Below are 26,653 nucleotides of genomic sequence, written 5' to 3'. Positions count from 1 at the left end.
ATGCCCCCCTTGCCTGTCCGCTGTGAAAAGAACCACTGGGAATGGCAAGGCCCGATGATCATAGAATTATTGGATGGTGATTCTAAACCCTTCAAAGAGGAGTTGCTATGGAGATCTCGCTGCAAACTGTGAAATGATTCACCTTTGAAAGGCTGGAGGGCCTGAAAGCTGAACACATCATTGTTCAGGTGGCGGTTGGTTAGAAAATTGCTGGTGCCTGTGCAATCAGCAGCACTATAGTAGTTAAGGATCTAAAAAGGTTTGTTCTCTGAATGATGTGGGACAACAGTGGTGTGCATATGTCGGTTCCTTTCAATCAAGGCACTCTCATGCTCCGTGGTTTAACAAAATAAATTGAATGACAGAGGTTAAGCTAATGATAAGGGAATTAACACTGTTGTTTTTTTGTCAGAGTTCATAGAAACTGGAACCTCCCCAGTACATTCACCTTTATACTGCACACAGATCAGGCTTGTTTGAACGGCTTTTCCCCCCCACATGGACTTTTTTTTAGTTTTCAGTCAGTGATATGAGAAATGGTGCAAAGATGCACCTGTAATACTCGGTTTGGCATGAGACACTGCAGTTTACAGTAGATTACATAGGAATTGGATGCACCTTGTGAGGTGCTGATATTCATACTATCGAGCTCTGTGATTTCACTGTGATCTATTTTGAAAGATGGGATCATGTAGAAAACATGAGTATATCTCTGAAGGGCTCAAACCCACCATTTTCTGGTGTCAAACCGCTTCTTAGCAGCCAATGTATTTGCCATAATTGACATAAGAAACAAGGCTGAATATGCCACAAACTCTGTTACAGAAGCAGTGCACTACAAATTGCTGTCAATTTCATGTATCCTAAAATGAATGTCAAGATGATATTTCCTGAATGAACATAAATACCCTTGTGTGCATTGCTAGTGTTTTTTATTCTGGGAAGTCATCCATAATGTGCTTTTCCTGACAGACTCATAAAATAGCTTTTACTGCTCTGAATACCAGGAGAATTGCGGCACTGAGTTTGCATGAACATTTTAAAAGCAGCGCGAGGAATGCAAGTTCTTTAGATGTGCTCTTACCCATCTTGCATGTGAAAACATGCACAGGAAGTTAAAAGTCAATGAATACTGTAATTTAACTGAATTATGTTGACCACATATCCTCCCAGGTAGCAACATCAGAGGAAGCAGCTCAATCAGTATTGATCTTGACTTGACTCAGATGACTGCCTTGTCTGTGTACCTGGCAGAAAAGTAATGATATAAGCTTGAGCTCATTTGGTGTTTTTAGGTGTTACTTGAAAGTTGTATTTGTCCGTACTGACGGCTCTGTTCTTAAATGTGTTGCACTGATTTTCTTTTTCATGTTTTGATGTTAATGTAAAAAACATTTTTGTGAATGTCATGGAGTTATATCTTCTCAGGCAACACTGACCTGCAGTGCCGCTGCAAGTCCATAATTTTGCAGAGCTTAGCCTGATCCCTAATCAGGCCATTGAACACCACTCATCCTCCAGAGACTAATCCTTTTGTTCTGTTAATAAAGGAGCACCTGTTAATCGTGTCTTCAAAACACACACCATTTGAAATGAAGCAGTAAAATTCAAATTGTGAGACAGACCTGACTCCTGAAACTGGGCCTTCCCAACCTTATTCTTCTGTTTTTTTGTGTGTTTTTACTGTCTTGCATGTGGCTTTGTGTGGCGCGGCAGCCTCATAAGAGCTGTCGTCTCAGAGCCCTACCCAAACCCAGTTGTTAAAGGACTAATTGTGGAGATTGCCCCCTCAGATTTCTCTTCTCTCTTTCACCTCCTGCATTTGTTCTCCAGCTCTAAGCCTTGAATGGGACAGCGGTAAAGTAGATGTGAATGTTAAATTAGGTGAAATTAATTAAAGCAAATTACTCTGGAATATGTGGTAGTCAGAGGAGACTGTCAGCTGATGACTAAATAGTGAGTGATCAGCTGCTCCTGCTCTCAAAGCCTCTTTGAAAATTTGATTTATGACGTATGTATAACAATAGTTAGAAACAAAGTTACTCATTTGAGAAAGTAAGAAATGTGTTATGAAATGACTGTGCTTACTTTCTTTTTTAATAAATTGACTGACATATAGTAATTCCTCGTGCTTTCATTAACAGTGATTAATACCAATCATGAGTGGTTTATTAACCAAGTAAACCTATTTTAAAATCTCTTTGCTCCTAATTGATATGCACTAAATTGAACAACAGACTTGTGTATTTTCCATTTGAAACAGTGTATCAAAACTGTACATCATAATTGTTTATAATGTATGTATATTCTTGCACCTAACAAAATGATTACATTGCATTATATTTTCTGAGTTCATACAGAGACAATAGCAAATTTTCATTCCAATCAGTGCTGAACAGGGAGCTGGTAAATTGGCGCAGCAAAACAATAATTCCACTGATTAGCCCCTTTCTGTGTGGCGTAAGTGAACTGTTTATACTGTGGAGTACCTCTGCAAGAGGAGAGGAACCAAAACAGCCTGATTAGGCAAAGAGTAATTGGATAAGTTCATTTCACCATGAGGACAACGCACAGGATGACAGCTTGCACAAAAGTCTACAGCTTCTGTTGGCTTGCATGAGTAATGAGACCACCGGTGTAGGATTTTGGGGTGTCTGTCATTTTGTTGTTGAGCTTTGATGTTTAGATGTGACTGATGAGTGGTGCTAGATTGTAAAAGCCCCATAGTTTAGTATCATGGAAAATCAGGTACTTATCCCCCCTTAACCCAGTAGAAGAACAAGATATGATATTCTGTGCATGTGGAAGATCATTGGTGGGTGTTTAGATTACAATTTAGTGTCTCTTACAGTGCGAAGATACTCAGCGCTGGTTCTCATTATTGAACAAGAGTACAGCTACGTTATATGCAACTGTGAGGCTGTACTTAAGCGCAGCGTTGCTTTGAGCTAAATGCTAACATAATCATGCTAACATGCTCGCAAATAAAATGCAAACACGCTGATGTTTAGCAGGTCTTGTTTACCATCTTGGTTTAGCTTGTTATTTATGAGGACGGTGAATGTCTACAAAGTTATATATTATATCTAATAGTTCTCACAAATCACAAATGTCAACCTCATGGTGTCGAGGAAACATCAGGGGATCACCAGAGTCATTACAATTCGTCCTTTGGGGACTGTAAATAAATGTCAAAACAAATTAATGGCAATCAATTGTTAAAATATTTGACAAGTCTGGACCAAAGTGGACCAACCGACTGACTGACAGACTGACTTTGCCATCCCATGGGCCGAGCAGCTAAAAATCACTCAGAGGTGCTCTCACGGGCACTATTTCTTGTTAGTGAAAGATCTGGTTTTATCTGTAGACACCCAAGACATTTATCTGATTAGTGGAATAACTTACTGTTCAGACTATACAAACTTTTCAGCAGTGAATTCCGGTTGTTACCCAACTACGCACAGCTTTGAGTCATCACTATTTTCTATATGTATCACTGTCGGAACTTGTTGAGAGATGAATGTGACGGCTTCGTGATGAGTAGTGCGGATCATCGTAGTGACGTAATTATCTCGCAGGGCCTCACCTGTCAACAGACCTTCACTGTTCAGGTGTGTACACGTGAATATGGATCAATAGGGTTAAGTGACTCCACCATGCACATTCCAAACATAGTGTACCTCAACACAGCGATACTTAAAGCCAGGTCATCACACATCACATCCTCTTCCCTGTTGAATGAGATGGTATTCCCATTATGCCACAGTGTGAAAGCTGACATGTCACTGTTATTGACTGATTTATGAAGACGTGTGTAGGCATATTCCAAATCTAACATAATACAGGATTTGTATAAATCTAACCTGAAGGCACTCCAGTAACTATATTTACTCAATTAAAAAGTACAAACTTGAGGTACTTTACTTGAGTATTTACATTCTCTGCTTGATATTTTTAGCACTGTTATATATATATAAACCCAATATATATAAAATAGTTCAACAAGCTACAACATGCTACTTACTTGCATCAGTAATAATAATCCTATTATATAATAATAATAGTCAAATAATAAATAATAGTATTACAGCCACAGGGGCAGTTACCTTAATAGTACTTTTGACATTTGAACACATTTGCTAATAATATTTCCAAACTTTTTCTTAAGTGGCATCGTCAATGCTGGATGTTTATATTACAGTATTAATCATTTTATTCAAAGCAGCAGCAAGGATTTTTAATTTTTTGTTGATTCAGGCGGCCCCTGTGGACAAAAGCGGTAGTGTTTCCACCGCCTCATTTCATTGATTTCAAGGGGAAACAGTACAGAAATAGCCAATATTCTCTTGTTTATTTATGTAGGTCATATAGAGGCATCAGTATAAAATATATTCACAACCAATTAAAAACTCCTTATACTAGGTTTAAGTAAAGGACCTGGATACTTCCTCCACCACTGAGGCGCTCTACTCCCGCTTTTATTTGCAAAAGTAGTGATATTATAAAACAAACTGTGCACCAGTTGTATGGGTTGTAAATTAAAGATCATATTGTAGTCCACTATATTTGCTATTAGTACTGTTAAAGGCTGTCACTCTCACGTGACAGATGTACACCCATATCCCCATCCCCTCCCTCCCTCACCCCTGAGCTCTGCTGGAGAATCAGAAGGAGTCCTTAGAGCAGCTGCTGGCTAAATGGTCTGCTTCAGACCCTCATTACCTAATCACCAGCACAGCCACAGACGCAAATGATTAAGGGAAGACTGACATCTAGCATCTGTAAATGTTGACAAATGTTTTTCTCTTAAATCATACACGCTTTTGTTTATTTCTCCTACTTTTTAACTTAATGGCTAATAGTTTTAAGACAGAGGGTTGCAAAATGCATGACCACAGACTCCCCACTTCATGCAGATTGACAGACAAGCCTGTTTTGTTGCACTTAAAGTCAATTTTAGTGGAACTTACTTTGACACAGTGAGCTGGTTTCTTACAGTTCTGACACTCTGACACTGAAAAGAAATATTAAATATATTCCTGAGTATTTTATTATATTTATTATGACTTCCCTGTGACTCCCACTGTGCTTTTTCATGTGGATGTTTATTTTTCCCATATTCTCTGCAAAAAGCTAACGATTTTTCTGGGCTAAATCTAATCACTGCTTCACATTCGATCTCAAGAAGTCAATGTCATTGATTTTTTTGCCTGTATTATATGTGCAGCAAAAAAATAATAATTCTATACTGATGCACTCTCCGTGTGTTTGTGTCCTTTCGCTGCAGGTGTTTTTGAGGATGAGGATATCATCCATGTTGAGGGGACGGTGGACCCAGTGAGGGATATGGAGATCATCCACGAGGAGCTGAGGCTGAAGGATGAGGAGATGATCGGTCCTATTATTGACAAGCTAGAGAAGACGGCCATTAGAGGCGGTGACAAGAAACTCAAACCAGAATACGTGAGTCAATGTCCCAGCAGGCCCTTTGCTCCCCCTCACAGCAAGGCACAAATAATAACCCTCCCACACACATGGCCAAGGAGAAAAAAAAGTATGTTTTTTTTAATCTCCCTCCAATAGGTCTCACCCCTCCCCCTGCCCTATTTTTTTTCCTTTTCTGAGATTGAAAGTGATCAGGGGTCAGGGGTTTTCTGCTGTAGAAATCATTAATAGAGAGTTACTTATTCAGCTGCTGACCCTGGGTCACAGCACTGGGCTAATGAAAGTGTTTCCACACAGCTCTTTTCATCTAAAGTAATACTCAAATCATGGCACAGCTCTTGCTCATGCTTATACACCTACAGCAGCTCAGGAAATTGTATAAGGCCATACAGTGGGTGACACATGTGCCTATACCTCGCTATGAATACTGTAAATGTTTGGAATATTCTTTGACAGAAGATTCCTCGGTTATATGCAGCGAGGTGCAGGGCAAAATGCAGGGCAATATCAGAAAAAGAATCCACATCCTGGATGTCGGATCACAATGTATGTGGATGCACACACACTCAGATGGTCATATTGTTAAGGTAATGAGGCTGAGTCGCAAACATTAGCAATGATTTGGTTGTAAATGTCTCATGATGCCCCTCCATCATCGGAGTGGGCTAGGATGGGCGAGGGGATCCGGCCTTTCACTTGGAGCGGCATGCCCAATTTCAGGCCCCCGACACACCGAGGCTCTGACCACTCATTACACTAACGAGAGGGGCTTTTTCACCTGCTGCAGAGGCCCCGTGTTTGGTTGGTTCCCCTCAGACTAAACCCCCCCTTTACAGCCAACAGCTCTTCCCCACACCCCTGTAGCCCCACAGACAGGAGCCATTCAGGCTAGGCAGGTGGCCGCTTACGCACATAATTGCTAACAATTTTAGGCAATGAATAAAAATGATACATTACTTGTCAAAGGTTGTGCACACGTCGGCAAGTGAAATCTATAGAAGACCTCTTTAGATGGCAAAGAATGGTGCTTATCAAAGGCTGCACCAAGCTTTTAGATGGGAGGGATTGTGTGATTGTCTCACAGGCTGAGCCTGGCGTTTGACACGCTCAGCTGTGCACAGACACATATACACATGTTTATGTCAGCGTCTATATGCAGAACATGTGCATCAAGACTACGTCTAAAAATATACAGTTTAAAAGAAATAATAGTGCTTGTTCTTTCTTTTGTAGCGCCACAGGATGCAATGAAATAAAAAAGGAAATTCTGTGCAACTATTAAGACAGTGATTACTTCCTTAGATTTTCCTCTTTACTGAGTCATTTCCAAGACCTTTGAAATAAGATCTAATTTCCAATGTGACAATCTACAGGTCTTTATGTGGCCGGAAATTACCAGGACAAGAACTGCTTTTACCTGGCTTGTATAGATTTAAAGAATTATTTTAATGGCATCCTCTTTTACTATTATATTTCTGGTTATATATTACATTAGTTAATCTTAATATGATTCAAGGTGACACAGCATTCACACTTACAGAGTTGGTTTTAGTGGACACAGTAGTTTACATTAACCTGCTTCCTAAAAATCCTAAAAAAGTTTTGTTAAGCACGTCATTTTTATGTATTCTGTCAGTGGAAGTGAAATAAGACTATAGTAAAACCAACTAATGATTTGCTATATCAAAAATAAATGTTAAAATTATGTGAAATTGTGGAATAATTATGACAAAACTACACAAATCTCTATGTTATAAACTTCAAAATATTCCTGATAATTCATTCATCTCCTGTATATTGTTACTACTATACAAGGTGTGCAAACACTGTACCTTATCATATTACTGTGAGAGAGACCTGCTATCAGTGTTATAGTATATACAAATGTGTGTAATATATCTTGAACAGGCACTCATAAAACAAAAATATCTAACATTTTCAGATTATGATTCAAATGAGTACATCTTGCTACTTTTTTAATGTACTTCCTGCTGAAACAAGATATTGGGGCAAGACAAAACACATAAGGGTAGACGATTAATTTTGTAATCTAAAAAAGAAATCAGATTGGTAGGGGGCAAAATTAATGAAAAAAAACTGTTGCAGCATGAGCTCACAGCTCAAGATATGCCTGAAGAAAATGAGATTTTGCAAGGCAAAATACAACAAAATCAGAAATTTGGAATTTATCATTTAAATTTTACAATGTGGTTAAACATTTCTGTCACGATGAAAAAGGTCACTTAATATTTCATTGTGAGTTCAAGCTAAATTTATGCGCATGCAGCAGCACAGGCCTCATATGTATGCATTGTTGTAAGATTTCAATCCATTTTGCTGGTGCTGTGTTTACAAGAACAATGTTTCATTGCTTTTGTCCGTATGAATCCTCAAAATCCCTATCCTTAAAAAACAATAATAAGAAGCTGGCCCACCAGCGGCGCTTCATGGTGGCAGGCATATGTGTTTGACCCTTGTGGGACCTATATGCCTTTTATTAACACCTGCCTGTTAGAGGAGCGCTGCACGGTGGCTGCGAGCTGATGAGGGAAACCTGGAGCGGGTTCAGCCTGTGTCACTGGCCGTTTGCTGTTTCCATTTCACAGATGATTAATCTCTCTGTGAAGACTTGGGACGGCGCGGGCGGAGTGTATGCAGCTCTTCCTGCGCTCTCTCCCGCTGGCTGCACTCTGGCTGCCTGACTAAAAGGCCTTTAGAATTCCTGTGGAGAGAGATGTGCAGAGAGTGAATGCAGCTGGCTGGGGGTCAGTGTGTGGAGCTTTTTCTGCCATTGTGTAATTGAGGCTCTGGCAGGATTTTTTCCTCAGTTCTTTCAAAAGGGAGTATGATTGTGAAGTGCTGCAAGGGTTTGGGGAGGGAAAAAGGAGGTAGGGGGAGTGTTGCAGGGGGTGGAGGAGTTTTTATATGAAGGGGGAGGTCAAGTTGACAGGAACAAAAAGAATGTGTTCCGCTAATTTCTGTGGGGCTGGATCAACAATAATAGGCTCAATTTCTTTATTACAAATTTTATAACTACCTCCCTCCCATTTTCCCACCCTTTTCCGCTTCCAGATCCTGTCAAGACCCAGTCTTGCCTGTGGTCTCAACCCACAAGTACCTCAGTAATGAATGTGGCATACATAGTTGGAAATGCTCAATATTTTCTCCAGAAGAAACAGTGAATAATTAGTTCTGTACCTCACTAGTGCTTATTCAGTATGACTGCATTCTGCAAAGTGCCTGAGGAAGGACCAATAATTTACACCTAACTAACCAACTTCCAATTAGTTCCCAGCTCTTTCCAATTTTGTCTCCTCTATCTATCCTTATTATTAAACAGTCCCGTTGGAATATTGATGTTCAAAACTGCGACTCTAAGCGAGACACCCCAGAAGGCATTTTGTCATGATTTAAAGGAGGGAAGGGGGTCTTGTGCATGCCATCCCTGTCAAAGCCAGGCCACTCCTGCTTGAATGCGAGCACAGCCATTGTTCATTTTGGCATCAGGATGCCACGCATTTAGGAAATAATTACCCCATACCCTGCTGGGTTTATATTCTTTTTCATCTCCTTTAATGGCTTCTTGTTCATTCTCTTTTAACCCCAAACAGGACGTTATGTGCAAAATCAAGAGCTGGGTACTGGATGAAAAGAAACACGTCCGCTACTATCAGGATTGGAACGACAAGGAGGTAAACCTTTGATGTTACATTGTGATTTATTATTGTTGATTTATCTCGCTAATCTTTTCATCTGACCTAAAAGTACAACTGCTGTTTCCTCCTCTTTTGTTTTTTGTGTTTTCCTCGTCTTTTGTTCAAATAGCAAGTTAATATTATGCACAGCCTTTTGTTGGTTGTATTTTGACATTACTTTTGTACAAGCTAATGACATCTGGCCGCACTGATTTTGATTTAGAGGCTTTATAGTCGCACCCCACAGTGCCTACACCAGACCCTAATTTGATTTGGCTTCACTTATCTCTGTCTTTGCTGTCCTCAAAGGCCACTTTGGAAAGTTTTGGATTCTCAGTACTTGCTTTGTGTCTTTGTCACAGATCGAAGTGTTGAACAAATACTTGTTTTTGACATCCAAACCAATGATTTACCTCGTTAACCTCTCTGAGAAAGACTACATCAGGAAAAAGAACAAATGGTAAGTGCTTCAAAAAAAGGCGAGAGCCGTCTCATTGCTCTCATTAATCATCACCAAAGAGCTTTCCTTCTACTTATGTACAGATTTACATTGATTTCTACTAACTTTGATTGAATCTGCATTTCAGCCATAAAAGGTCTGCGTGCATGCGTCTGCGTCTGCATGTGCTGGGGTGTGAGAAGTGTGTGTGCTGATCTACTGACTGTGGTCTCCTGCTGACAGAAACGGTCATATCTTTGTGAGAGGATCTGCCTGGAGGTGGCACTAAGTAAGCTCTAACACAACATCCAGCTCTGCAAACCCCAACCAGCATCCACACTCTGCACTTCATTAAGCACATACTGGCATATGGTCCCCATTTCCCATCAAAATCTGTCATTTCCATATGATATCAAAGAGAGCGAAGACTTTAAATGACAAAATACAAAAACAAACATGTGTACATTCAAAGCCAAACAAGTATTAATATCATATGGTGGGAGCCAATAAATCAAGAAAAACACCAATATTATAACATCTAAAAATTGTTTTCCTCCAAATATTTTGTCTTCACACTGTTGCTTTACAAGCGCCACTTTACAGCTGTGATTTTCCCACAGATCACAGAAACACCAGAGGCTGTCTTTACATGCAGCGAGTTGAGGAAAATAGCATTTGCACGTACATTTAGCTTTTAAATGCTAATATACAGAGACTTGTGCTCTTTACTTTGCAGGTGCAACACTATTCATAATGTGAACTGACTGAGGATGACCTTGAATGCTTTAAATAAACTTGTGCGCTGTGTTTTCAGCTCTATGATCCTCTGTTCTGTCAAAAACACTTTTTATAGTAATGTTGTCATCTGGCCACAGTGAGAGCATATCTAGAAGGCTGGTGTTAGACATCCATTATATCTGAAAGGGCTACTTTTCCACACTACAGCCGTTTTGTCAATAACACCAACTTGTGAATTGTTATCACGCTTTTCCAATTGCCCTCTAGGCTTGTGGTGTCAGTTCTTAGAAAATTTGTTTTAGTGCTTTACTTGGCAGTGTTGTATTACAAGGGAAGTTGTTTACCTATGACTGTTTGTTAAAATGTTCCTGACACGAAAGTATGACTGTCTGACGGAAGGGAGGAAGAAGGGAACTCATAAATCAAATGATTCATGGCATGTGGAACATCCGTCATCAGTAGGAATAGGTTTTTTTTTTCATGTTGCGTGTGTGTTTTTTTTTTTTTTTACTGTGAGAAATGCAATAAATCTTAGAGTGTTTTAAACAGGCAAACAGTAGTGCTCAGGTGTCCTGAGGGGCTCCACCGTGAACAATGCCGACATCAAAGTGTTGATGTTTGACAAGTGATGAGTCACTTCCCTTGTCCAGAGAGGAGCTCACACCTGTATGGAGATGATTACAGGTAGATCTAGCTGGCCCTAATTGTACAATAAATGCTGCTCTCAGCCCTAATGGCAGCTAGTCTGCAGCAGAGACGCCAGACTGCCATTTGGCTGTCGCCATGCCCCCGTGTTTTTCCACCAGCACAGTTGAGATGATGATACGGTTAAGGACTATTCAAAGCAAACAGCTAGACAAATTGCAATCTCAGCTTTAATGTGTAGAGGAAAAGAAGGCGAATCCCAGAATGAGGCAAATAAGCCAATCTTATCTGTGTCTCTCAGGACACCCATTCAGGCTATTTCACAGGTTCACTTCTCTGCACTTTTTCAAGGACTGTTTCATATTTTAGCTGCTTTGTTTGGCACATGCTGCCACTCAGGCTTTAGGTTAATGTTATTAATTTTAAATGCATGCGCCACTAAACATTATTTTACAAGTTGATTTTATTGTAACATTGCAGAGACAGTTAGGAACAGAATCGATTTTTGTAGCAGCTTTTTGAGCCTCCAAAAACAGCCCATTGTTAACCAAGATCATCCTGTTTGGAGTATGGGAACCACATACCAAGCTGCCCTTGTTTAGACAAGAATACACAGTATTAGCTTTAGCGAACCATCATTAATGGAGGGATCAGACGAGGAGCAAGGCCTCCTTTCATCCCCAGGTTCTCTGCTGGAGACAGTACATCATTTACTGTTGAGAGAGCAGCACATGGCTCCAATCCTATACAGTGTATGTGTACGTGTATGAGAATGCGTACATGTGCATGTTTGAAGTCTGTTTCAGAGGCGACTCCATGCTCATTTGGATGCTGGCGTAATTGCGGTGTGGAGATCAAAGGATTGCTGGCCGAGTGATGTTCCAGAGGAGATTTTACCACACAGCCCTCTCCTCTGTGCATAGGAGGCCGCCTGCTGCTCACCGCTCCCTTCTCCCCTCTAACCATGCACTGCCCCCTGCACATCCCCGCTCGTAAAAAATGATTAAGGCCGCATTTGTCATGTGTTTATGACTGAGAGGCATTGCGTGATAGGGAATGGCATCTACAAGAGTCTATCAAGAGGCTTTCTCCTCTTCTCTCGGCGTCAGTGAGCTGCCTGGAAGACTTTTTCTCTGTGCCACATACCGTAGTTTGTGTTAGAGAGGGTCATTAGAGCACTGTTGACGATGTGGGGGCTGCGGCCTGCCCAGTGTTAGCGTGTTTTCATTTGTCAGTTAAGTTATTGTTTATTTTACAAGCTTGTTGCCTCACCATCTTTAACAGTCTTTATTTCTTTTAAAAGGTTTGATATCAGATATTTATTTAATCCTCCTCACAGAACTAAGAGCAGTCACATTTTATAATGGTAAAAGACACAGTTAAGAATGCTCCACATATGCAGCAATGTTTTTCTTTGTCGTCATTTCTTTTTCTGTTTTTTTTTTTCTCTCTTCTTTTGGACAATGTGCATTAAAGTAAATTGGTGCCTCTTAAGTAGATGAGTTGACCTTTAAGGAAACTAGCAAGCGTGACCTGTCTGTGAGTGCCTCTGCAGTGTGGGTTTTCCTGGTGAGTGTAAGAACTGCAGGGTACCATTGCTTGGAGCTTTTATTAACTGTGTGTATATCTGTCGGTCTGTGTGTGTCTGTGTGTCTGTGTGTGTGTGTGTGTGTGTGTGTGTCAGTTTGTCTGTCTGAAGCTATGTGCACAGTGTGTGTTTGTGTCTGTAAAGGTATGGGCATGTGTAATTCTCTCTTTAGTCTGTATGGACGTTCCTTGAGTCTTGTTATTACACTCATTCCAACATATTTAATACTTTGAACATTATTCCCTAATGTGTGTTACATTAGGTTTTCTTTGTGCTTTATGTCGGGAAACCACAACTGAAACAGTTACATGCCACAGCTGCTCTTCCAGTCAACCTTTTTAATCATCTTTTTTTCTTTCATGCCACAAAGGCATACGTTGATCTTTCATAATTAATTCCCCCCATATTTGTCCTGCATGGTGTATAATTCAGACAGTCATATGCCATGCTTGTGCTCTCATCAGCCATTTCTTATAACTATGATGCTGAAACTGCAGTCTCAGTGTGTCTTCAGGAGACTTATGATCAACAAGTCCTTGCAAGTCCTTGTCCAGTTTGATCTTACCAAAAGGCTCGTTTCATGTGTGTCATTAAGTCACTGTCTCAACCTCTATTTGTTTTACTTGTTATAAGTGAAAGGATAAGGTTAGAGATGTTCTATGTTTTTCCTATTGTCAACAAATCTCACAACAAGACCAAAAACAAACAATAAAATGTCTACCATAAAGCATTGTCTGTGTAACCAAAGCCCTAGAGCTCCATTGTTGTCCAGGAAATATTAAAAACACATCAATAAGCCACACAGTTGCACTGGGTGACATGTTTCTTTATTACAAGGAACAAGGACACTGTAGTTTATTTTTCACAGCAGACAAAATGTGTGTAGTGTGTTTACCCCTGCCTGAGTAATGTTTACTTAATTATTTTGCCTTTTTTATTAAATTAAACTACATATTTGTCACCTGTTTTAAAAGATTTCTGTCTTCAGTATATAGGAAGGGATGGGTTCAGAGCTGAGTGCCACAGACAGCGAGGGTTTGGCCTTTTCATAGGATTATTTTTGACAAAAAATCAGAATCAGAATCAGAATCAGAATCAGAAAAATACCATCAGCCTTATCCTCACTGTAGTGACTAATGTATTGAAGACATGAGGTGCTACCAGCTTTGGTGCTAAGTTAAAAATAAATCTAACCACAGTTTAAAAAAGGAGGAGAAAGGCAAGAAAATGTCTTTACTGAGTCTGATACTCTAGTTGGCCTGTAGGAGGAGCTTTGACAAATAAAGTAAAGGAAGCCCTGATAGGAGTTGCAACATGTCCATTGTGGACCGGTCTTTAGAGCTTATACCTATTTCCCTTAAGCCTTCTCCACTAACAGATCATATATTAAATAGACCCTTCATCCATCTCACTTGCATTTTGTTATGTGAATTTTCTGGTTTTGAAGAATCCCAGTAATAGGTTAAACATGCTTTTCTTTCTTTTTGTGTGATCATTCTGACAAACAGCCTTTTCTGAGGATCCGTCAAGATTTAGAGACCGAAGAAAAACTGAGAGGGGGGCAGAGAATTATGATTCACTGAAAGCCACTCCATGAAAGCAGTCACTACAGCCCACTTCAGCTACTCCAAACCATAATTCCCATAAACACAACTGAAACTTTATTGAGTGCAAAACCACTGGCTCCATCCAAGTTTTTAGGAACTACTATCTGGGGAGTTAGAGTTCACTTTTCAAAGCCATGAGGGAGATATACGATCACTTGCTCCTTTTTATTTTGTGAACAGTCGTCCACTCTCTCCCTTTGCAGTGTGGGATCCTGAGAAACACTTTCCCATGGTAAGATGTGTACCCTACTGCCCACAGTCAGCCCTAATGGATGCCTTTAGCTAGCTTTCAATGAGAAAAAAACAACAGGAGAGGTTGTATAGTAAAGCTGAAACAGATGGTGCTAATAAAGTCCTGTCGTTCCAGTTAGCCTGGTTATTGACTGTCCCTAGTCCAGGTAATGAAAGGACACTGTTGATATGTCACATGTCACCCCGTTGTCTTTGTTGTGTCCTGGTGGTGAGGACACGGCGCTGTTGTTGTAACTAATGAGACAGACCCTAAACTTGAGACTAACGGAGACTTTTTCTCTTGTTTGTTCTTTAATGACCCTGTGAGAAATCAGTTTGCTCTCCAAAATCCAATACAGATTGTCACTTCTCCCTCATTTATCAGGCATAGGCCCAAGGACGTGAACATTGAGTGAGTCTCCTGCAGTTCATAATGTATGTAGACACCTCTGTAGCAGCGCAACATGCTTGCTTTCTTCTGCAGGCACCCTGGGAATTGTTCCCCTGTAAAGCCCGTAGTTTGGCATTGCAGACATAAAAAGAAATGTCTGCGAGTTTCAAGTCTGTCTAATGATACATTTTGATAGCTTTGGCTTTGTTGAGCTGTGCTTTTTATTATGTTTGTGATAAGGTTAAGACCGAGCACACATGCCACAGCGAGTAGCCCGCAGCCTTGGCAGCTCTAATGAGACAAATAAATGAATTTAGTGATGCCACATACAGCTCCTGAACGCTTATTATCAGGATTATTGTTGAACTGTTATGAATGGGGGAGAAAGAGAAAAAAAAGATGCCGGATTGGAAGGGGGCATGATTGGCTGATGTTACATATGTCCTTGATTACCTTCCTTCTGCTTTTATTCTAATAAGTGGCATTCTTTGTACTCCCTAGGACAGCTAGACAGTCTGACACACGATGAGAATAAATATTGCATGTGGTAGACATTAAGCTGTCATCCTGGAAAAAAAGAAGAGATGGAGAAATCCGTGTGGTGTTCTTCGGCGCTACACTTTGCCTGCTCTTGTCACAATTGTCACATCTTGATGACTCCCCCCACTCTACCCCAGCCCCCTTATTTTCTCTCGCCCAGTCAACTGCCGTGAATGACAGCATGGATACCCCATATAGAGAATTATTTTGGGTGATGTAGAATGTACTCCTCTGGGTTACTGTTTGAATTTCTGATGTTTGCTTCTCCTCCCCCCCCACCCTTCTCACAAACAGCCTTAAACAAGGTTCTCAACAACCATTATAAAGACGGAACCGGGGATGATGGTTTGTTAGCGTTTTATCTATCATGTGCAAACATTTAAAGTTGCGAGATTTGTCTTTAAAAATTTAACGGGTGTAGTTATCACAGAAAAGAAAGTTGTTCAAAAAAGCTTGTTACCAGCACACCCTCGAGGAATGATGTGAGATGATGCTCTTAATTAAAGCTGCTCCCATTGTGCCTGTACTGGGTTCTGTTTCCTCCAGCCTGTGATTGCTTTGAAGGCTGAAAGAAGTTGACAATATTGGAGAATTTGTGTGCGTGTGTGTGTGTATGTGTCAGATCTCCTTCCTTCCTAGAGACTGATGTGTAATGCCTTTCCATCCGGCCATGGCCACAGGGAGCAGAGAGCGTCTGCACTCTAGTCGCTCAGGAGCTCACCACTGGGAGGATGAAAAGCTTCCCACAGAGCCCCCGACTTCCCAGCCTCAAAAAGCCACCATGAGCTCATACCTCTCATCTCTGTCTCCCTTCACAGAGGAAGGGAAGAGGAGGGGGTTCGTATACGCTGCGTGCTGCAGCATCCTATCCCCTAAGGATGCTCGTCCCTGCAACCTGGGACCAGCAAATACGGAGAGGACTCTGGGTTTATTATTCGATGAGTCTGTGCCTGGCATGCAAGCTAGTAACACATACAGCTGATGCACCCAGGTTCAAGTGCTGGGCCCTCCACCTGTGGGTGTGTCTGTGATGAAGTTGTGCTGGATGCAGGTAGTGGATTACTCTTCAGGTCTGTCAGCATTCAATTGCATCTGAAAGGAGCACTCAAACTGGAGGTGATGGCCCACCTTTTAGAGGCTTAACTGGCTAAGCACTCCTAATAAAGCCAACCTGTATGAATGTATGTCAGACACAGGCCCAGGTCATTGTCTCAGGTAGCTGCCTCTGTACTTTAGAAACTCCCATTGTTTTTCCCTCCTGAGCCATTTAAGCAGATCAAAGCTCCGACAAAGCCCAGGGAAGCCCCAGGCATGCAGAAACACAGGAATTATCTACCCCCCTCAGGATTCCCACACAAAAAGACAAATAGACTAGCCCCAGAGGGTGGCCCCCTGTGGGACATCTCCTTTCAGAGCCAGCCTGTTGTGGAAGCTCCAATTGTTTTTGTGATTTCACAATATATTGTGCTTTAAATTAGATGTATTGTAAATAAAACAGGCATCAAATCTAAAGCTCAGAACAAATAACACGACATGTTTCTCTGTTTGTAAGATAAACAGATAATGATTCATATTTGCCGTGTTTTTATCAGTTAACACAAACAAAAATATTTATACATTCATATCATGTTTTAGATTGTAAAGTTTGATAAAAGCATATTTAAGATTTTCCTCCCTGAATTGAGAGCAGCAGGAAAAGCACAAACATGGCTTGTTCTTTAGCTTTGTTTGAGCCTTCAAGCTGGTGAATGATTAGCAGAAATAATGTCCCTGTCACCCTTAATCACATTAAAACGTGGTTAACATTTAATTTTTCCCACTTGATATGCAAAAATTTCCACTTGATTTGCAGCAAAGGCCATTGGAATTCCATTATAAAAAGAATAAAAATTTCAGGCATCATTTGTTCAGAGAGGGATATCAAGACCAGAAAGTGCTGAATCTTTCTATTAACCGAGCAGTGAGAGATGGCACTCAGTGCTGGGATATAATGGGAGACTGACAAGACACAGACACACATACACAATCTTTCTCACTGGATTTTTTTTTTTTGTGTGTGTGTAGTTTAGACTTGTAAAACATTAATGAGGATGAACAAATACTCTATGTATTATTTCTATTATGGAAGTTCACAAATCCACATTTAATATTTTTAAATTTTCTCTTAAACATGTGGATTAAAAGAAAAGAAAGCAGCCAAAAAACCCTAAAAAATTCATTCATTTCATAGAATGACTGAAAGATAAGAACAAAAAAAAATGCAGCATGTTTTACATAAATATTTTCCCCAATTTACACATCCACATAAAATTTCTGACAAATAATTGGAACGGACATAAATACAAATTGCAAAGTGGCATACATAGACAGCGGTGAAGTTGACAGAATTGGTTTTGGGAGTCATGTTGACGGAGCATCAAAGCTCTTAATTGACAGTGCTTTGTTTCTGGAGTTGAGGGAAGGGGGTGTTTCATGTTCCTGTGGCAAGGTGTTTGTCTGGTCCTGTGTCACTCAGTGCAAGGACCCAGAGACCCCCGCGCTCATTTGCAGCTCACGTTCTCCGTCTCGGCTTCACATTATTAAAATCATCCCTCAGCCTTCTACCAAGAGCCTCTTTGTTACTTGGCTGGCTTGGCTCAGCTCTGTCAAGTCTTCACCAATTACAGTCTCAGGTACAATGGTCTATTCAAAGGATCACAGCCCTTGACTGGTGTGGAGAGAGTGATTTGTGAATCATTATTCAGCCGCCTGTAGAGTACGCAATACCTGAGGAATGCAAATAACGTGCCACCAAATAGACAGCTGTGCTGCTAAAAGTGACAAACTACAGCTGTTATTATCTCAGATTGGATTTTTTCCCCTCTTGAAGCGCCCGCCATCTCCTGTGTTTTCAGGGTTTTTGGCTTTGACTAAATGTGTTTATTTTTCTGCCTTTTATTGGTGAGACATTGGCGACTACCTTATTGCAGTGGCAGTCAAACATCAGCTCCCGCATCCACAGTGCGAACAGAAAGGGAAATATTAGGTTACGGCTTTTAATAGATGTGCATCCAAACAGACAGACAAACTGGCATATGATGCATTTCAAATTTACCCTGCAGTGTTATTCTAACTTGTTGGGAAAAACATCCAATCAAAGCAAAACTGTGCTCTTCCTGCGCCCCGTTACCCTGTCATATATTGTATATTGATAATCATTAGGTAGGAACAGCGATATGGTGCTGTAGGTGCTAAAGCGGTGACATTGTTATTGGAATAGATGTGGTATTGAGGTGTTCGGGTCCCTCCCAGTCTTTGATTCTTATGGGCTTTAAACAGGAAACTAGGATTACAGATAATGACAGGGACCCCTTAGAATCAATCCAGCCTAGGAGCTCTGTCAGGGACGCCGTGTGAAAATGGATTTGTGTGATGCTGTTCTTTAAAACCTGTCCAATCCCAGCCTGAGAGCATGTGGGGCTAATCTCATAATTGCCTTAACCCCCTTATATTGTTCTGACTGAGAGTTACCATTAAGTGCGAGGATATCTTTGTCCTGCAATGTCAGGTGTCCTGCTGGACTGGAAGACAAAAAAAGAAAAGAAAACTCAGGTGAAGAGAATGACAAAGACATTTATGAGGAAACACTTTGGCTTTATGGTAAATATTTAGTTGGGGTGAATGAACTCTGTTTGTCTGTTATAGTAAAAGCTACAGGCAAAAGACCAAAACATGGACAGAAAGTAACTCAGTACATTTACTCAATTGCAGTCTAGTACAATTCTGAGGTACTTTACGCTTTATATTTCTACTCCACTACATTTCAGAGGGAAATATTGTACTTTTTTACTCCAATACATTTAATTTCCAGTATTTTTCATACAAAAGATATAATCAGCTTCTGGAAGATGATGCATTGTCCTCTTACAAGTCATTTAATCTGTAATCAAGTTCTTTAAATGTAAAATCATGTTTCATTTATGCAGCAGTCTGCCTCATTGTTTTTTCTACAAATACCTCTTTCATGAACATATTTAACTAAGTTTATCTAAATTAAAAACAAGTTATAATATTTTTAATGCATAAACAGAATTTTTTTTCACTTGATTTAAGAAAATACGGTTTTAAGACTTAAGAATTATATGCAGATTAAACTGCCCAACAGTACAAAAGGTATACCTAGAATCACCCCCTCTTATCCAACAGTAAAATGCTACTCACACATTATTGCTCCACTAATAATGACCCTTTTGATGTAAATACATAAGGGTCCATTCTGCAAGTATATTTAGCTGATAATGCTTTTAATTCAGTAAGATTTTTGAATTACTTGTAAAGAAGTATTTGTTTGCTTCTGTTAAATCTTTGTGAATATCTGCTCTTTGGTGGAAAAAAAAGTCAAACTCTCTGAAAGAAACTCTTTCAAACACTCATATGTTCGTTCAGCTGCTCTCATGAATATGCATGCCCCAAGCGGATAACAAATACCTTCATGTTAATCAAGTCCTCCAACTAGTTTTGTGGCTGCTGATTTTACCAGGTTGGTGAAAATCAAGGAGTGGGTGGACAGTCATGACCCCGGAGCCTTGGTCATCCCCTTCAGCGGCGGCCTGGAGAGTCAGCTACAGGACAAGAGTGAAGAGGAAAGGCAGAAGTACTGCACAGAGCACAAGACGCAGAGGTTAATTAGCATTCAGTCTCCCCACACTTTATTATCAGCTGTGTCCTCCATGCACTCCTTTAATTGCATGTGCTGATAGAATAATAAATGGCAGAGTAATTACCATTATAAAGCAAAGGATCCCTCTTCTTACTGAGCAACTCAGTCAAAGGGTTTTCCTCTAAATTAAGTTTTTAACTGTCATCTGTCATCTGTAGGTATAATTATAACTTGGGCATTTTGGGTTTATTGTTCTCATGTGAAAACCTCTATAGAGAGAAAAATTGTGACAGCAGATTTTTTTTTTTCTTCTTGGTGCAGAACGAGGCATCGGATTGAATTCTTAAAAATGCTAAATGAGTCTACAAGCTTTGTAATTAATCAAAGAAACCATTGGAGAGTTGAATGTCTTATGTGAAACGAAGTGACCCATCTTATTCACTTAATGAGTTTATATTGGAATGAATGGGGCCTTGCCACTGAAGTGAACTTTGTCTAGGCATCAGTGGCAATAAATAATACTTAAACTGTTCAGACCCCCCGATTCAAACTGAAATATCTCTCCACCAGTGCCCTGAGCAGGATCATCAAGGCAGGCTACGCAGCCCTGCAGCTGGAGTACTTCTTCACTGCTGGACCAGATGAGGTCCGTGCATGGACCATTCGGGTAAGAGCCAGCTTCCTGCTGTGCACATCCACGTGAGTGAGGGGGTGTGTACCAAGCACACACAACACATACACACAAACGAATACACGCACACTGTCCCACGTTCCACCCTGCTGGCACCCTTACTGATATCACACACTTTCAACTTTGTCATGGTTGTGCTTTAGCCAGTCATTACAGGCCAAGGATAACTTCAATTACTGGTGAGCTGCTGAACAGTGAAAGTGGGGGCTACATTGATTGAGGAGGGCAACAATTGATTTTGCCCATTACGTCCATGAGAATGTTTCCATCCTGTGCAGATCTGCCTGCCCTCCTCCTGCCGCTGGAGATAAGGAGCCTGTGCATTGTGCCTGCCTAATCTGTGTGACGGAGGTTGTCTGTGCCAAAATTGATGTCGCTTTTCATTCGACTGTTTGTGGGCCTTGCTTCGGGCTCCTCCTCCCTGTGTGTCTCAGTTTACTGAGCCTGGGCCGCCAAGAGCTTTGTGCAACGGGATCGCAGGATTTACATCAATACAGATGTTGGCTTTGCATGCTGGTGTTGTGAGCAAATAGAAGAATTGAGTGCAGATATAATAAGGTATTTAATTGGGCAGGAGCTACATATTATAAGTCCATGTAGGTGGTTTAAAAAAACCCCAGCAAAGTAACTTTCTGAGAAACTTTTTTTTGAAGACTAAAGATTTGGGTTGTATCCTGTCACACTTAATAATATTCATTCTTCCGTCCCATTAGATTTTTCAAGGGGTTGCAATTTTAAACCAAACCTTCACAATGCAGAATGCCTTCAATTCCCTAAACATAACTTGAATGACCATTTTCAAAAAGCATTGCTATTTTCGACAATGGCATGTATTCAAAGAACTTGTCGCCAAGCGGATCATTAAAGTTTTGTTCCCTGAGCTACTTCAGTTTTCACATTTAATAACAAATATTCAAGAAATTCTCCATGTTATCTTTGTTCAATATTTTTGTTGAATTGGCTGCTATGAATTCTGTTTATTTGGAAGCAAAAATTACATAAAATTGACATTGCTTATTAATTTACAGGATGTACACGAGAAGCCGTGTTTGTGTTGTAAATTATACATTTTTTTCAAGTGGTTTTTAAAAATCTCGAAAAGCTTTTTGAGATGTCAACCTGTATTTTTGTTATTCTCTTCGAAACTTAAGAACTTCTAAGAACAAGCATCAGGTTTTAAAATGTCTACAGTTATAGGAATTTGAGTGTTATTTGTATGCTTAATCAGTGTGCATGATGGATAAACATTACAGCTGATTTTTCAAACTAGATAAGACCATGCGACATTTTTTAAACTTACAAAATAATTAAAATTAAATGTATATTCAAATTTAAGTACATCTATTTAACCGAAGAAATGTAACCATATAAACAGCATTAGGAGTGAATGAGTGTCCAAGCACTGACTGTGTGCAGACAAATAATATACAACATATATAAACAGTTCACCACCGATACAAACAGGCCAGACAATTTCATTTCATTTTCCTGAAGCGCAATATAAATTGGTGTATAAAGTAACCTCACCACTGATGGCGGGACAGCACGAGAAAAGAAACGGGGGGGATAACGTGCAACAAACCTCACATCACAGTCATACAGTATGAGCCTGCCAACGGGACGCCCTATACTGATACCAATATTCACAGTTTAATCAGAAATGCCAATTTTATTTGTAGGCAGCAAATGGAAAACTACAATAAGAGAGTTTTTTTTTTGCCTCTTACAGGATCAGATAATTATTTTATTGCTGTACTAACTGATTTAATATTAATATTGAATGTACTGCTCCAAATGATGTGAAACATGTGCACACAAGACTTTTGTAAACAGCAACTTTTAGTAGATATTTTCATGATGGTTTCTCAAACAGGCCAGAGGGGTAGGTGAGCTCACTTCCCTTTTTTTTATGTCAACACAGGACACATTACATTTTAGCCAGATGACATCACCAGGTTTAGTTGCGCACTTGTCTCAGCATGACCGATGTCCTCGCTATTTACAAAAAAGTCCTGAAACACTTCAAAGGCATCCTCAAAACACTCTCGTCCCCCACGACATAACTGATTACAGCCAGCCTTGATTGTGTGTGAGGGGCATTTAGTCAGGTAAGCATCAGTGAGTAACTATATTAAGCCAATACATCTTGCATTGTAAAAACTACACTCAGTAATGTCGTGTTCCTAAGCCCTTTAACATGCTTTATTAGGCAGCCTCGAGGTGACCATTATCTATCAGCCTGCTCTGCATAGCTCTTAACTAGGACAATGTGGGTCTCTTGTAATGCTCGGTATGAAAAAAATCCCTCCCTTAATCTATTTTTCTCCAGATAGACAAACCTTGATGCTGATTAATGGTAGTTAAACTCACAAGCACTCCGTCAATGAGATTGCAAAGAGATGGTAATGTATTAGAGTCATTAAATACGCATCATTCTTTTGGCATGAAATATGTTGACCCCAACCTGATTATATACATAATTAAAACTGCTCAACAGTTCCTGAGCACAGAGCTGCAGAGCAGAGAGAGAGAGAGAGCGAGCAGGTCGACAGGCAGGAGTCATAATGATACACAGCAGCCACGTCACTTATTTGGGTCATTTGTCATTTCCGCCCAGCATTATTTCAGCGCATATAAATTGCACATTTTATCAGTCACCAGTTGTGTCTCAGAGTTTTAACGAGGATTAAAGGCACAAAGAACTATTAAATTGTTATTTTGTTGTTTTGTAAATTGGTATCTGAAATAACTTTAAGGGCACATCTAAATGTATGTTTTGATACAATCATGTCAATTTAAATACATCAAAAACATCCTCCAGCAGCCCTGCATCCACCACAGTGAAAACATTATTGAAAGGTTTGAAATGAATTTTCAATGACCAAACTCTGCTGTGCCAAAATAGTGAGGCCTAATGCAGTGAGGTCTATACCACCATGGCCTCTCACTGCAACACTGGGTCTTCTTGCTGTCATGACCAGAGAGCCGAGCAGCGACCCACAATGAGGCAAGATTGCTTGGACAGAAATCAATACCACCACGGAATGGGAATCAGAAGGCATTGATAGCAGTGCTGGGTCCTTATCGGTGTCCAGGCTGCTGCCCTAGCAGGGCACAGCCGAGTGGAAAGCTATCCAGAAATCAGGACTGAGGCAAGAATACCCCCGACTGAAAACACCCCCGAGTGATGCTCATGACGCTATCACCCTATCAAACACCATGTCGCTCGCATGCTGTAATCCATCTTCTCCAAAACAATTCATTTGTCCTCTCTTTTCCTTCCCTGTGACAGAAAGGAACTAAGGCTCCACAGGCTGCGGGGAAGATCCACACAGACTTTGAGAAGGGCTTCATTATGGCGGAAGTAATGAAATTCCAGGATTTTAAAGAGGAAGGCAGCGAGAACGCTGTCAAGGTGAGCAGTCAGGGTGCCAGAGGATGAGGGGAAGTCTCCTGTGATCAGTGGAGCTGACAGTCACCACACAGCTCCTACTGCAAACTGCTCTTCACCTTTACTCAGGGGAAGAAATTACTGCACACACTCCAGCACCACTCCTGACAAGCCAACTGATTCTGGCTCTAAACACTGCCATTCTGCTCCAGCTGTGCATATCTTTATCACAATGTGTCTTAACTGGCTGATGGTAGCTCTTGCTCGTGGCTCAGCACAGTCGCTCAGAGGTAACACTTCTTCACCTCACCAGGCATTTATCAGATCTATAGAGTGCGCTGTTAGCTCAGAGCTCTCTGTTGCCAAATCCCCAAGCCACTGTAGCCATGTGACAGTGATATAAAGCGGCAAGTTAAATAAAGTGTGAAATGCCTCAAATAAGGACTGTTTCATGGATGGGTAGCGCAGAAATGTGACTTGCATATCTTATTTTTATGATGGCCACTGTTTGTTTTGACCTTTTTAACTGGGGTGTGGGTTGTTCATGTGCACACTCCTGTCAAATGTAATAACTGATTTCATGGTGAATTTGTGAAGACAATAACTGGGCGCCAACGACCGCAAAAAAAATGCCTCAAGATGCCTTTCTTTCCTACTACCTAAGTATTTTTAGGTTTGGCATTTATTTTCACATTGGCAAACTGTAATTTAGTAATTGAAGGTACAGAGTTAATAATCAGTTAATCAACACTGTAGGATGCCTTTCATTTCAAAGATGCTCTTTTTGTTATATATATAGACATATTTTTAAATTGAATTCTCAGTTAATTAAATTAAAGCAGGAGGGATTTTACCCTTGCTATGTGTGACATTTGTGAGCCGCAGCTGTAAAGCCATGCTGTTACAATCCCACTATCGCCACCATCAACTCTATGTGCCCACTTACAGACTCAGCTAATGTAATTATGGTGACACACAGGGACCTGCGGAGAACGATGTGGAGAAGGAAGCACTATGAAAACATTTAAATCTCTTTAGTATTCAAGCCTTTTTTAATAAGTATTTAATGCAGCGGCAGTGTATTGTCCACACCCTTCATAAGCTGCAAACAGAGGGTGAAATGTGTGGGTCTCTGGGGAGTTTCACTATTGTTATCCGAGGTTGAGATCTGAGTGTCAGGTCCTTACTGCATGCTCTCTTACTAATCCCTTTTTGGGCCTCATAAGAACATGGAGCGTTTCTGACTGTGGCATTAAGGTCCATGCTATTTAATGCCAGTTGTGGGAATAGGCTGTCTGAATAGGGCCAGTGTACGGGGATATCACATTATTAGTAATCATATCTGCTTAAGCCAAGCTTGCTGCTCCAGATGGCTGCTTTCAAGTGCAAATGAACCAGTTAGACGTGTCTGGTTTAATACATACTCAGGAATCACAAATAGCCATTGATTTTTTTTTCCTGTCTCCCTCTCCATCCAGTGTTTCTGGTGGTATTGAGCTTGGATTAAATGGTCTCCTGAGCCTTTAAAGGGACATTGATTCTTCTAATTAATTGTGCGCTGTGCAGAACCAGAATGCATAAACCTGTCGGTATTAGCACTTCAAGTCAATTATTTTGAGTTTGCCGGGAAGGAGAACAAACACTTACTGTATACAAAAGAAATGTTAGAACTTATTTTGTTTCCTTGAGAAGTTTGATAGTGCTGTAATCAAAGACTTATTAACATTTTGTGCTTGTGCACATGAAACTGAAATGGGCAGAGGAGAGGATTATTCACTCAGTGGGAATTCGGGCACCCCTTGAACAAAAACATGGATGCAAGTTTGTGTGTGTGTGTGTCAGTGAGAGAGAGAGAGAGAGAGAGAATATGATGTTTACAATTGGAGTAAAGTCATTGTAGGTGATAAAATAGATTAGATACTAATTCTGAACTATTATATTTTATGTACGCTGTTATGATGTACTCTATGTAGTCCATTATACCCATGAATGGAAAGCTAAATTATGTAGTAATCTAAGCCATCTATAACCACTATATCATACAATATTTTGTTTATATATTTTTTTTAAATTTAGTTTTTCTTTGTTGTCTTACAGGCAGCTGGGAAATACAGACAACAGGGAAGAAACTACATTGTTGAAGATGGAGACATCATCTTTTTCAAATTTAACGCACCAAATGCACCAAAGAAAAAGTGACACAAGAAACAAGATTTGTTTGTTTACATAACTGACTGTACTTGTTATCTCACCCCCACCCCCGCCACCCCTCTTTTTTTTCTGTCTTTGGCCTGACACCCACTGCCACACTCTCACTTTCTGTTTCCCGTCCTGTAGAATCAAATCTCCCCCCTCTGTGCCAAAGCACAGGTTCAGTAAACTCTGACAGCTTTGCTATTTAAGATCAGGATCGGCCCCCACTCCAAATTGTAGCAGCATTTGAAGGAGCATATTACTCTCCAGATACTTCATTAATCTCCATCACGGGTGCCAGCACTGACACAGCTGACAGCGGGGACAATGCCACCTGCTCCTCTCCCCCTTCAGCAGATAATGCATGTTTTACAGTAGCCCAGATGTCTACACTCAATAAAACATTTGACAAAACCA

General features: G+C 40.4%; 1 protein-coding gene across 1 annotated transcript in view; it reads left to right on the top strand.

Moving 5' to 3' along the window:
• Window positions 1-26,653, top strand: part of LOC118338792 (obg-like ATPase 1) — a 41,100-nt gene extending 14,447 nt beyond the window's left edge. Inside the window, exons 5-11 of the mRNA XM_035676114.1 lie at window positions 5,291-5,466; window positions 9,060-9,140; window positions 9,506-9,603; window positions 19,842-19,982; window positions 20,532-20,628; window positions 23,945-24,067; window positions 26,141-26,653. Coding sequence (XP_035532007.1) covers window positions 5,291-5,466; window positions 9,060-9,140; window positions 9,506-9,603; window positions 19,842-19,982; window positions 20,532-20,628; window positions 23,945-24,067; window positions 26,141-26,242 — 818 coding nt within the window. The 3' untranslated portion in view covers window positions 26,243-26,653. The remainder of the gene's footprint in view (window positions 1-5,290; window positions 5,467-9,059; window positions 9,141-9,505; window positions 9,604-19,841; window positions 19,983-20,531; window positions 20,629-23,944; window positions 24,068-26,140) is intronic.

This window comes from Morone saxatilis, unplaced genomic scaffold, assembly GCF_004916995.1.
Source record: "Morone saxatilis isolate NCDOM2014 unplaced genomic scaffold, NCSU_SB_2.0 Contig5, whole genome shotgun sequence".
Taxonomy (NCBI): Eukaryota; Metazoa; Chordata; class Actinopteri; family Moronidae; genus Morone; species Morone saxatilis.
This window is presented reverse-complemented; position numbering and strand designations above follow the sequence as displayed.